The sequence below is a fragment of the Chiloscyllium punctatum genome, chromosome 7, assembly GCF_047496795.1.
Source record: "Chiloscyllium punctatum isolate Juve2018m chromosome 7, sChiPun1.3, whole genome shotgun sequence".
NCBI lineage: Eukaryota > Metazoa > Chordata > Chondrichthyes > Orectolobiformes > Hemiscylliidae > Chiloscyllium > Chiloscyllium punctatum.
Genome location: NC_092745.1, coordinates 109,787,838 through 109,800,512, shown reverse-complemented (window position 1 = coordinate 109,800,512; position 12,675 = coordinate 109,787,838). Strand labels below are relative to the sequence as shown.

At 39.5% G+C, this 12,675-nt stretch overlaps 1 protein-coding gene across 3 annotated transcripts in view; it reads left to right on the top strand.

Moving 5' to 3' along the window:
• The window catches only part of LOC140480036 (phospholipid phosphatase-related protein type 4-like), an 89,797-nt gene that overhangs the window by 66,285 nt on the left and 10,837 nt on the right, over window positions 1-12,675 (top strand). For all 3 annotated transcript variants that reach the window (XM_072574582.1, XM_072574581.1, XM_072574580.1), the window contains exon 5: window positions 10,981-11,038. In XM_072574582.1, the coding sequence (XP_072430683.1) occupies window positions 10,981-11,038 (58 nt within the window). The remainder of the gene's footprint in view (window positions 1-10,980; window positions 11,039-12,675) is intronic.

Here is a 12,675-nt window from a genome sequence, read left to right as displayed (position 1 = left end):
AGAGTCAACACATAGATACAGGGCCCAACACTCATTACAATATGCAAATGTGAGGTGACGACTTAGCGATATTATTGCTAGACTGTTAATCTAAAGACGAAGGGAATCTTCCAGCCTTCCCCATTTAGAAAATAGTCTATGCCTCTCTTGTTCCTACCAAAGTGCATAACCTCACACTTATCCACATTGTATTCCATTTGCCAGTTCTTTGCCCACTCTACTACCCTGTCAAAATCCTTCTGCAGCCTCCCCAAATCCTCAACACTACCCGTCCCTAATGCTCTTCAAGTTTGAAGTATAATGCCTGGTTCCTTCCTGTATCATTCCTTCCTCCGAAAGCCAACACACCAACAGAGTTTAACAGTCAAATGCTGGCCAAAACAGGGGTAAAATGGGACTAAAAGCAATCTCCATGCTTAAAACAAGCAACCAGAGAATCCAACCAACCAGATTTCATTGGAGGCAGTTCAAAGAACATTCACTAGTATGATCCCTGGTGTAGAGGAATTGTCTTATGAGCAAAGGCTAAACTAATTGGGATTCTACTCATTGGAGTTTGGAATAATGAAAGGTAATCTCATTGTAACATATAGAATTCTTAAGGGGCATGATAGGGTAAATACTACGATGATGTTTCACCCTCAGAGGAGAGTCTAGGCCCAGAGGGACTAGTCTCAAAATAAAGCAATACCAATTTAAGACTGAGATGAGGATGAATTTCTTCTCTCCAAGGATTGTGAGTCTTTGTAACTCCTTACCACAGAGCTGTGGCAACAGAGTCTTTGTGTATATTTAGGGCTGAGATAAATAGGTTTTTAATCAATGGAGGAATAAAGGAATATGGGGCAAATGCAGGGAAGTGGATGTGAGAAGGATCAGATCAGCATGATCTCATTGAATGGCAGAGTAGGCACGAAGGATCGAACAGCCAACTCCTGTTCTTATTTCTAATGGTCCTATTGTATTATCTCCCTGGCCTGGACTTTCACTCCAGGGTTGAGTGTGCAGAAATGGCAGAATTCCCAGTTTCACAAATCTGACCTTTAAGCCAGCGGCCCAGGTGTTGGATATTTAGTGGAGGGGTATTGTGGATGGGAGGACAGACTGCATTAGGTTTTGGGGCTGAGGAATCAGCTGCATGCTGAAACGGGCTGGTGGAAGGCTTGCCTTAGGCATCCAGCACTGTATCCAAAATTGGAAATAGTGAATAATGCATCCTTCCAGTCATCACACCTCAATTCTCTCAACACCAGCCCATGCATTCCAAACCATTCCACCATACGCCAAAGCCAAGCTATGCCCTATGCCTATCTTCATGGCCCCTCATAGCCTCAAGTCACCCTGTGCATCTTCTCACCCTATTACAGCTCTTTATTTCCTCTATGTCAACCAATGCCACTCTACCTAACTCTCATAAACTTTCATAATCCCTATACCAACTTAATAACAACTCAAATCTATCCCCTCACTGACCACATTTTCCACTTATACATCAAATGAGCTTAACACAATAAGTTTATAGACATTTTAGAGCATTTCTACTGCACTGGAAGAATATCGGTGCAAACAGCAAGAGGCAGTCAGTGATAACCCTGGAGTAGAGGCAATTGTAGATGTTCTGCTAGTCTAGGGATATGGACACTCAATGGAAGAATGTATCAGAGACTATAATCAGAATCTAGTACAACTGCTAGAAAGAGCTGGTTGGGTGAACCTGAAATTGAAGAAGGATAAAAAGCAATTGAAGATGCCTGAAGTCAAATACCAAGAGCAAAAAGATGTTGCCCAGATCATGACAAAGTAGGAGCTGTAGCAGAGATGCAGTGACCAGCAGATGTGAAAACAATGCAATGAATTGTTCGGCTTGTGAACCACTTAGCAAGCCCCTTGCCTAATTTGTCAATAAAGTGGGAACTCTACACAAGCTCACTGCCAAGAACATGCAGTGATAACAGAACAAAAGCTTTAACTAGAACAAAACAATGGGTGATGCCAGTGTCACTGGGGAGGTACTACAGTACTGATGGTGAAGTCTCCTTGCAGCATCATATCACTGGGACAGTACTTGTAGATACTTTTAGCAGAAAGGATAACAAGTTGTGTTTGCATTCAGAGCAAACAGAAAGACATTACACTTACAGTTCAGTCATCCCCTCAGTCATTACGATGAATGACCCAGATTTACTGCAGCAAATACAGACATGCACATAGAATGAGAGGAGCTGTTTTTTCGCTACAGGCAGCAGATCAGCAAGAGGTAATCTCATCATCTACACATAGTACAGAATGACCATTAGTACCAGAAGTCTGCTGTTCCCCAGAAAATGGATCAGAAACAACAGTTAACAATTAACAGCACTCTCCACAGAAATGATTCACCCTCGGAAAGGAACATCACCTTTGAACGAGCAGATGTCAGAACAACAGCCAAAGACAGCATGCATATGTACTATTAGGAACGTGCACAATTGAAAAACTAAATGCAGTGCATGTGCAGAGACTGACAAAAGTGGAAAAGACTACAGTTAATACACTGATTTGCTCATGAATGATTTCCCTTGTTGCTATGTATTACATGACTAGCAATTACCAAAAGGAGAGTACATATTTATTTTTTTGATAAGAGAAATGTTTAGGAAATATAGAACTGTCTTGTGTACTGGTTGGCTTGCCATAGTTACTATCTCTGCTGTAAGTGCCTTTGTGTGCAGTCTGACACATCACTTGAAACAGAGATGGTGGTATCCAGTGCCCCCTTCTGGATAAATTTTCAAATTGTGCCCACACCCTTTCTCATCTGCAACAGGAATTGAAATTTCAGGTACATGAGTCAGAAAATGAAGTCTATGGGAAAAAAATAATTGACTCTGATTTGATTACAGATTTCCAAGTAGTAAAGGTGCAAATAGGCTCTGTTGTGTTTAGATTGTTCTAAAATATTTAGTATATTTCAAAATTATAATATCCAATTGCATTTCTGATTTTACTGTAACAAACTATACTCTGAGGCATTTCTTATAAGAAAGAAAGGAACTGAGCAGTGGTTAACAAAAAGGTGACTGAATCCAGAATTGAAAAAAATAGATCTTTACAAGGGTTTGCAAGATACAGAAATGATTCTGGAGAATTGCATCCGAGTAACAAGTACGAGGAGAACAGATGGCCAGGGGTTTATGAATCCGAGGCTATGAGCTAGGGAATAGTGGGAATTAAGGAGACAGAGTGAGGCAAATAGATTTGTAAAAAAGGGTATGAATATTCTGAACTCGATACATCATTATAAGGAGTCAATGGATCGGCACGAATGAGGACAAGAGAGAGTTTGAGCAAAGATGAATTTATGTCAGTTGGAATCTGGGAAAGGTATGCAGGCCATTGAGAGCTTAATGATACGGGGAAACATGATAGTATAAGGCCTTGACCAATCTCAGCTGAATTTTAGGATTCTCACATCTGAGTCACAGAGTTATACAGCACAGAAACTTCAGTCCAACTCATCCACGCTAACCAAATATCCTAGCTGAAAATGTGTTGCTGGAAAAGCGCAGCAGGTCAGGCAGCATCCAAAGAACAGGAGAATCGATGTTTCGGGGTGCCTGAAACGTCGATTCTCCTGCTCCTTGGATGCTGCCTGACCTGCTGCGATTTTCCAGCAACACATTTTCAGCTCTGATCTCCAGCATCTGCAGTCCTCACTTTCTCCCCTAACCAAATATCCTAACCTAATCTAGTCCCATTTGCCAGCATTTGGCCTGTATCTGTCTAAACCCTTCCTATTCATAATACTCATCCAAATGTTGCCCCTTAGGTCCCTTTTAAGTCTTTCCCTTCTCACGTTTAACCTATGCCCTCTAGTTTTGGACTCCCCTACCCAGGGGAAAAAACCTTGGCTATTCACCCTATCCATGTCCCTTATGATTTTATAAACCTCTATAAGGTCATCCCTCATCCTCCAATGCTCCAGAGGGAATAGCCCTAGCCTACTCAACCTCTTCTTATAGCTGAAATCTTCCAACCCCAGCAACATCCTTGCAAATCTTTTCTGAATGATTTCAAGTTTAATAATATCTTTCCTATAGCAGGGAGACCAGAATTGAAAGCAGCCTAACCAATGTCCTGTACAGCCACAATATGACATTCCAACTCCTATATTCAATATGAGATGAGGTAAATGATGAAATATTAATGCATGTAAATAGGCCTCTGACACTCAATAGTGAGATTCTTACTTAACTGTTAAAATCTTAGGGGGAATGTCTGACTTTTTTCTCGATGTTGGCCATCTCATTTTTCTATTCTCAACATATTTTCCCAACTGACTTGCATATCATCAAAAGCCTGGAAAAATTCTATCTTATGTCTCCCCTTCTTAATGCACACAATATAGAAATACAAAACAAACTTAAAGCTATGTGTGGTTCTATTAATATCAGACCTCAAGTTACAAATTATAACATATGAACCTTTACCACACCTCCCCATGTTTGTATTCTAGTTCCCTTGCAATAAGCAATAACATGTTATTGGCTTTCCTAATGCCTTGCTGTGCCTTTTGTGATTCATGCACTCAGGCATCCAGATCCCTCTGCAGCTCAGCAATCTTCAATCTCTCACCATTTAGATAACAGGCTTATTTTTTATTCGTCCTGACAAAATGGATGATTTTACCTTTTTCCAGTTTATTCTCTCCTTGCCGAATCCTTATCCACTCAACAATTATCTATATCCCTTTCACAGAAATTGCTGGAAAAGACCAGTACCTGCAAAGAGAAACCAGAGGCAATACCCCTTGTGAGTTGACCTCACCTCCCACAAGAGCTTCTGAGGAAGGGTTACCGGATCCAAAATGTCAACTCTGCCCCCCCCCTCCCGACAGATACCACCAGATCCACTGTGCCTCTCCAGCAACCCCTGTTTTTATTACTGATTTACAGCTTCCTCAATTTTTTTGGTTGTTACCTGTATTCCTTTGTAGCCTCCTCATTTTCTCTTCACAATTTACTTTCCTACCTATTTTTATGTCGTTACCAAATGTACGTTTGGTTCCTTCAGCCAAGTCACTTATATAAACATTGAGGCTGCAGCACTGATCGCTATGGCACATTTCTCATTCCATCTTGCCAACTACAAAATGGTTGATTGAGACCTACTATTTTCTATTAGCTAGCCAATCTTCTATGCGGGCCAATAAGTTGTCCCCTAGACTATGAGCTTTCTTTTTCCACAATAACTGTTGATATGGCACCTATTTTATTTCAGTCGTTTGACATGGCATTGTTGGGTAGTCTGCATTTATTTCCCATCCTAGTTACCCTTGAGGAGATGGTGGTGAGTTGCCTTCTTGAACTACTGCAGTACACATGGTGTAGGTCGCGCATAGGGAAGCAATTCCAGAACTTTGACCCAGGGATAGTGAAGGAATGGTGATATATTTCCAAGTCAGAGTGGTGAGTGGTTTGGAAGGGAACTCACGGATAGTGGTGTTCCTGTGTATTTACTACCTTTGAATTTCTAGATGGAAGTGGTCATGGGCTTGGAAGATTCTGTCTAAAGATCTTTGGTGAATTTCTGCAGTGCATCTTGTGGATGTCATGCCAGTCAAGCAGGCTGCTTTATCTTGGATGCTGTCTTGAGTTTTGTTGGAGCTGCACTCATCCATGCAAGTGGGAAGTATTCCATCATAGTCCTAACTTGTGGTTTTGGGGAGTCAGGAGGTGAGTTACTTGCTGCAGTATTCCTCTCCTTGTAGCTATTGTATTTATATGGAGAGTCCAGTTGAGTTTCTGGTAAATGGTAACCCCTTGGATGTTGATTGGGGGGATTCAGTGATGAGAACACCATTGAATGACAAGGGGTGGTGTTTAGATTATCTTTTATTGATGATGGTCATTGCCTGGCATTTGTGTGGCATGACTGTCACTTGACAGTTGTCAGCTCAAACCTGGATATTGTCCAGATCTTGTTGCATTTGAACTTGAACTACTTCCAGTATCTGAGAAGTCGTAAGTTGTGCTGAACATTGCACAATCATTGGTGAACATTCCCACTTCTGACCTTCTGTTTGAGGAAAGGTCATTGGTGAAGCAACTGAGGACAGTTGGACCTAGGACATTACTCTGAGGACCTCCTGCAGATTCTTAGAGCTGAGATGATAGAAGATAGAACATTACAGCGCAGTACAGGCCCTTCGGCCCTCGATGTTGCACCGACCTGTCATACCAATCTGAAGCCCATCTAACCTACACTTTTCCATGTACGTCCATATGTTTGTCCAATGACAACTTAAATGTACTTAAAGATGACTGATCTCTAACAACTACAACCATCTTGCTTTGTGCCAAGTATGACTCTGACCTGCAGACAGTTTCCCCTGATATCCATTGATTCCAGTTTTTCTAGGGCTCCTTTTTGCTGCATTCAACAGAATGCAGCCTTGATGTCAAGGGCAGTCACTCTCACTTCACTTCTGGAAGTCAACACTTTCGGCCATGTTATAATCAAGATTGTAATGAAGGCAGGAGCTGGCGGAACCCAAACTGGTCATCAGTGAGCAAATTATTGCTCAGCCAGCGGTACTTGATAGCACTGTTGATGACACTGTCCATACTTTTCTGATGATTGAGAGTTGACCGATGGGACAGTAATTGCCAAAAGGCTGTGGAATTTAGTCTTATTCCAAAAACTTGACTATTTAATTTCTGCTGCCACTTCAGTATGATATTGAATAAGTGTACAATCAGAGAAAATGTTGAACTGAGACTCCATTTTGCTCTCATAAGTGGATGTAAAAAATTCTATGGCACTATTTGAAATAGAGCAGTGGAACTCTCAAGTTCTGAACAACGTTTATGTCTTAGCCAACATCACTAACTAGATCATCTCCTCTTTTACTTTATTGTTGTTTATCAGCTTTTGCTGGGCAGAAGTTGGCTGCTGAGTTTCCCTATTGCACAATAATGACTGCACTTCAAATATAACTCATTGGCTGTCAAATACTTGGGATATTTTGAGGTCAAGGGCAACTGTCTGTGTGGAGTTTGCACATTCTCCCCATGTCTGTGTGGGTTTCCTTCGAGTGCTCCGGTTTCTAAAGATGTGCAGTCTAAAGATGTGCAGGTTAAGTGAACTGACCATGCTAAATTTCCCATAGTGTTAGGTGCATTACTCAGGGATAAATGTAGGGGAATCCGTCTGGGACGATTGCCCTTCTGAGGGTCGGTGTGGACTTTTTGGGCCAAAGGGCATGTTTCCACACTGTAGGGAATCAAATCTATTTTCAGTTGAAGGTTGGATATGGGATTTACCTGCTACCAATTCAGTGCATGTCTTGAATTTCCTGCAAAACTGGAGCACTTTCACCATTTTAAAACCATTGTACTCTAATAAATATTTTATTTCAACTATGGGGTCCAAGCACTATTTGATCAACTTAGATGTTTCCTATAGCATCTGAGGTTTGCAATTTGTGAAAACGCAGAAAAGTCCAAATCACATATATTCTACTTTTTAATACTTTTTCTTTTTTCATAGAGTCAGTCCTCGAAACAGAGGAGATTCTAAATCTGGTTTTATTTTGTTTTACTGAGAAGACTCTAAATCTCCTTTTTTTTTCAAAACTTTACCCCCACACTATGGTCTAACTGCAGTATCACATATATTCTATTGATCCACTATGTTTCAAAGTCCTAAGTGGACTAATTTGCCATTAAATGATACTCATTAATAATTTTCAGTTTGAAAAACATTTGGTAACTAAAATCTAAGTAGTATGCCAACCAGGCTGCTCATTTCTTCCGTGGGGATAAATTTGGGGCTTATGTGGAACTGAAGCTACCCCAATCACCTGAAGGCATTAGCTGCCTAGGCATTGTTTCACTTCCTGGAGCAATTACTTCTTAGAGCCCTACAAATTATTTTAGTCTAGGCTACTTAAAGATAACTAAGTCGATGTAATAGCACAATTGAGTTTGGTGCTCAGTTATGCATAAGAGCACTATTTTAACAATTGAAGAAGGAATCATAATGACCATTGTGCAGTGTGTAAGAATATCCCTGATTCCAAGAGTGGAAAAAAAGGTTCATTTCTTAATATTGGTCACCCTTAACTTGGTTCACAAGAATATACTTATTTCTTTACTTTGGGTTTTTAAAAATAATTTATGGGATCATGCTGTACCAGCATTTATTTCCCATCCCTAATTGCTCTGGCAAAGGTGAGCTGCCTTCCTGAATTGTTCAGTCCACTTGCTGTAGGTTGATTCACAATGTTGTTAGGGAATGAGTTCCATGATTTTGACTGAAACAGTGCTGATGCATTTCCAAGTCAGTTCTGTGAGTGGCTTGGAGGAGAACTTGCAGGTAATGGTAAGCCCATGCCACCTGATACCTTTGTTTTCTTGATGGAAATGGTCATGGGTTTGGAAGGTTTTATCTAAGGAGCTTTGGTGAATTTTTGCAGTGCAGCTTGTTGACTATATATACTGCTGCTACTGAGTATCAGTGGTGGAGGGAGTGAATGATTATAGATGTGTTGCCAATCAAGCTGGCTACTTTACCCAGATGATGTCAACCATCTTGAGTTTTGTTCAGGCAACTGGGAAATATTCCATCACACTCCTGACTTGTACCTTGTATATGGTGGTCAATCCTTGGCGAATCAGGAGCTGAACTACTTGCTGCAGGATTCTTAGCCTCTGATCTGCTCTCATAGCCACAGTATTTGTATGGCTAATCCAATTCATCTTCTTGCCAATGATAACCCTTAGGATGTTCACAGTGAGGAATTCAGAAATAGTAATGCCATTGAATGTCAAGAGGTGATGATTAGATTTTGTCTTGTTGGAGATGATCATTGCCTTGACCTTGTGTGGCATATTTCCCATGTGTCAGCCCAAGTCATTATTTTGTCCAGGCCTTGCTGCATTTGAAAATAGACTGCTTCATATGAATCATGAATCATGAATAGTGCTGAATATTATGCAATCATCAGCGAACAAACTCACTTCTAACCTTATGACGGAAGGAAGGTCATTGATGGTTGGGCCTAGGACACTACCCTGAGGAACTCCTGCAGTGATGTCCTGGAGTTGAGCTGACCTCCAGAAACCATGACCAACATCCTATGTGTCAGATATGACTCCAACCACTAGAGAGCTAGCCCCAAAAATTCAAGCTTTGCTCAGGCTCCTTGACCCCACACTCGGTCAAATGTGGCTTCAATGTCAAGGTTTGTCACTCTCACCTCACCTCTAGAATTCAGCTGCTTTGTCCTTGTTTGAACCAATACTGTCATGAGGTCAGGAGCTGAGTGGTTCTGCAGGAACCCAAACTAGCATCAGTGAGCATATTATTGTGAACTAAATGCTGCTTTTTGGTGATGAGAGTAGACTGATGGGTCAGTAATTGGCTGAGGTGTGTTTGTCCTGTTTCTTTCCAGCTTTTTGTGTACAGGACATACCAAGGCAATTATCCCCATTAATGGGTAGACACCAGTGTTGTAATGTACAGGAACAATTTGGATGGGTTGGGATAAGGGTGGGGGAGCCATTCGGAAAATAAGAATACTGAGGAACTTCGAAGTTCTAAAGACGACAGTGAATGTTTCAGTGCTTCAGCATCTGAAGTCTTTGCTTTTCTAAACCTGTAGAAAGATGAGCAATAGCCTAAGCACCCATGAAAGTCCTATCAATCAGCTGATGTTGTTTCATTAACATTGGAAGTACAAATTTTTGTGTTCTGTAACATGACTAAATTGACGCGGTGGAAGTACATTCAGGAAGTACATTCAACTTGATAAATAGAAAAATGTTCTTTCTTGACAAATTCATGACTGATTACCCGAAGAGTTTTGTTTGAGTCACTAAAGCTGTTTTTAAGAAGACTATATCGAGATCACTGTTTAAAACCTGCTAACAGATGCTTTCTAAATCATTTGTTTGCTCACATTTAGAGCTGTCATGTGATCATTCCCTGCAATTTAATGCAGTGATAAATTTTAACACTAACCTTTTAGAATATTACATGTGAAAAATATTGGTGGTTATTCAAAATTTCATGTTTAATGAGAAGAGACAGAGAGTTCAATAACATGAAAATGACTATGTGATGCGTGATGCAAATAATTTGACAGGCACGTAGAAAGCCAATAGGTCGTTGAATAAGATATTATTTAAGATGACAGCAAGATACAATGTTTGCTCATTCACATCTCTGTAAGATGGAGGAGACTGAAAAATTCAATAGGAAAGAAATGACTGCAAATGTCTTATTATTAAATTGTTATATCATATTTCCTGGTATAAATGTATTCACTATCTTATTCACTATCTAAAAATATTTCACATGTTGCCTTAATACTGTCTACCTGTTAAGAAAATTCTTAACAATACTTTTTGTAGATTAAAGCATTTTTCAATTGCCCAAACGGTTAATTTGGTATCACATAAACGTAGATGATGATTACCATCTGTAAAATATGTTTTGGATAATTCGTTTTCCTTGGTAGCAGGATTTCTTTGAATTAATAATTTGTTACATAGAATTTTAAGGATCATAAATGGTCTCTTTGAGGTATAGCTTGTGTCTACAATGAGAACATTCCACATTGTACTTTACATAAAATGTAGCATGTAACACCCATTATAAATGTATAAATTTAATGCAAAGAAAAATCCTGTAAAAAATAAAGTTAGTCATGTTCGCAAGTATTGCTCCCTGCAGATTGAACATTAAATTGTCCAGTTTTATTATATAACATGTTTAATGGTTAATTGTCCAGTCTTAGTACTGTTTATAGCAGATAAAAGTGCTCAGGCAAATTAGTAAAATTCACAGTAGCTACAGAATGGGGCTCTGTGGGAGGTATAACTCTGGTTGATTATACCCATCGCTTGGATTTTAATTATTCTGCACTACAGTAAAGCCTTAATAAATGAGTAAAACATCAACAGCATAATTAAATTCTTGTTTTCCTCTTTGCAGAAAATCCTTTCCATCCCAGCATGCTACACTTGCAGCCTTCGCAGCTGTGTATGTTTCTGTAAGTAATCAGGACTACCTTGTGTGATCTACTGTGTCATAACTAGTACAGAGTCAAATCTGTCAATTAATTATTAACTGTGAGTAAGAGCTTGCTCTGTTATGTTAATTAGCTGCAACCCTCATTAGTGGGTGAAATGATCAGTGTGAAAATTAGAAAGAATTTAATATGAACATATGAAATTGATGGGCAGGAAAGGACCAGCTGGTCTATTGTACCAAACACTCAAGATTAACTACTTGTCATTCCCCCATGGTCACAGCCATGTATCCTCCTAGGAAAGATCGAAATAAAACAGGGTCAATAGGGAACGGTGGCTACCACAGCAGCCAGCAGTGTATTCCAGGGCTCACTGCTCTCTGGCAAAATGAGAGAACTTGGTGACATCTTTCGTATAGTTCATACAGTACTGATCCTCCCCAAAAACAGCACTTTTGTGGGTTTTTGTAGAATCATGGAACATTAAGAAGATCAGTCAACCCAGTATGACGATTTTCCTGCTCCTAGGATGCTGCCTGACCTGCTGTGCTTTTCCAGCACCACTCTAATCTAGACTCTGGTTTCCAGCATCTGCAGTCCTTGTTTTTACCTTTAGTAAAACTTGTCCAACTTCTCCAACCTGTCATTGGAACAGAATCCCTCGCACCATTCTTATAAATCTCTTCTGCACCCTCACAGCAGCCTTGATGTCATTCTAAAAGGTGACGTTCAGTGCTCCATCTTGAGAAAAACTGGGATTTCTAATGATTTAGGGTATTTTTTTCTGACCTGCTACAATTTCTACATTGTACACGCCTTATATAGCCTTCTTAACTTGCTCTGCAGTTTTTAAATTGTATGTATATCCTCACTCAGATCTTGTTGTTACTGGGCCCCCTTTTAAAATTGTGTCATCTGTGGGAGTGACCTTTAAACTATACTTTATACCGAAAGATAATTAGAAAAATTCAACAAAACTACAACATTTAAGCATAACAGCAATCTTTTCATCCTAATATATTTTGCCAATTGTATTGTATAATCATTTATTCAATTCCAAGTTGCATCAGTTTACTTAATAAGAACAAATTATTGCTCTGCAGTAGATTTGAGTCCAGAAAACATGCAGATACTTAAATTAGAATTGAGAGGAACTTCAGATAAACCGATGAGCAGGAATTTTAACTAGTTTTACATAAATGCTAAAAACCTTTCTGGTGGAACATATTGAACTAAGGGATATTTGTATAACAGAATTGCTGTAACGATGTGTAAATATATTGCAGGTCAATTTGTACTTCACAATGACTAGGTATTTTAAAATGTTAAATATCAGTATTTGCAGAGGGAGATGAAACTTGGGTAGCAGGAGTAGTACTCAAACATTTAGTCAAATAAAAAACACAGTATTAAAAGGTCAATTACAATTTAATTGCAATTGGAGAAATCACACATTGAGATAGTATCTATTCCAGAAGGCTAAGGAAGAGATTAACAAAGGCACTAACCAAAATTTTCCAAACAAGTGTTTGAAAATGGGAACTGTGCCAGATTACTGGCAACAAATATTATGCAATTGTTGAAAGAAATGCAAGCGTATGAGACTGAAAGGAATGTAGCCATGTGGCTGAGAAGATCAATGGAATTTTCAAATGGAC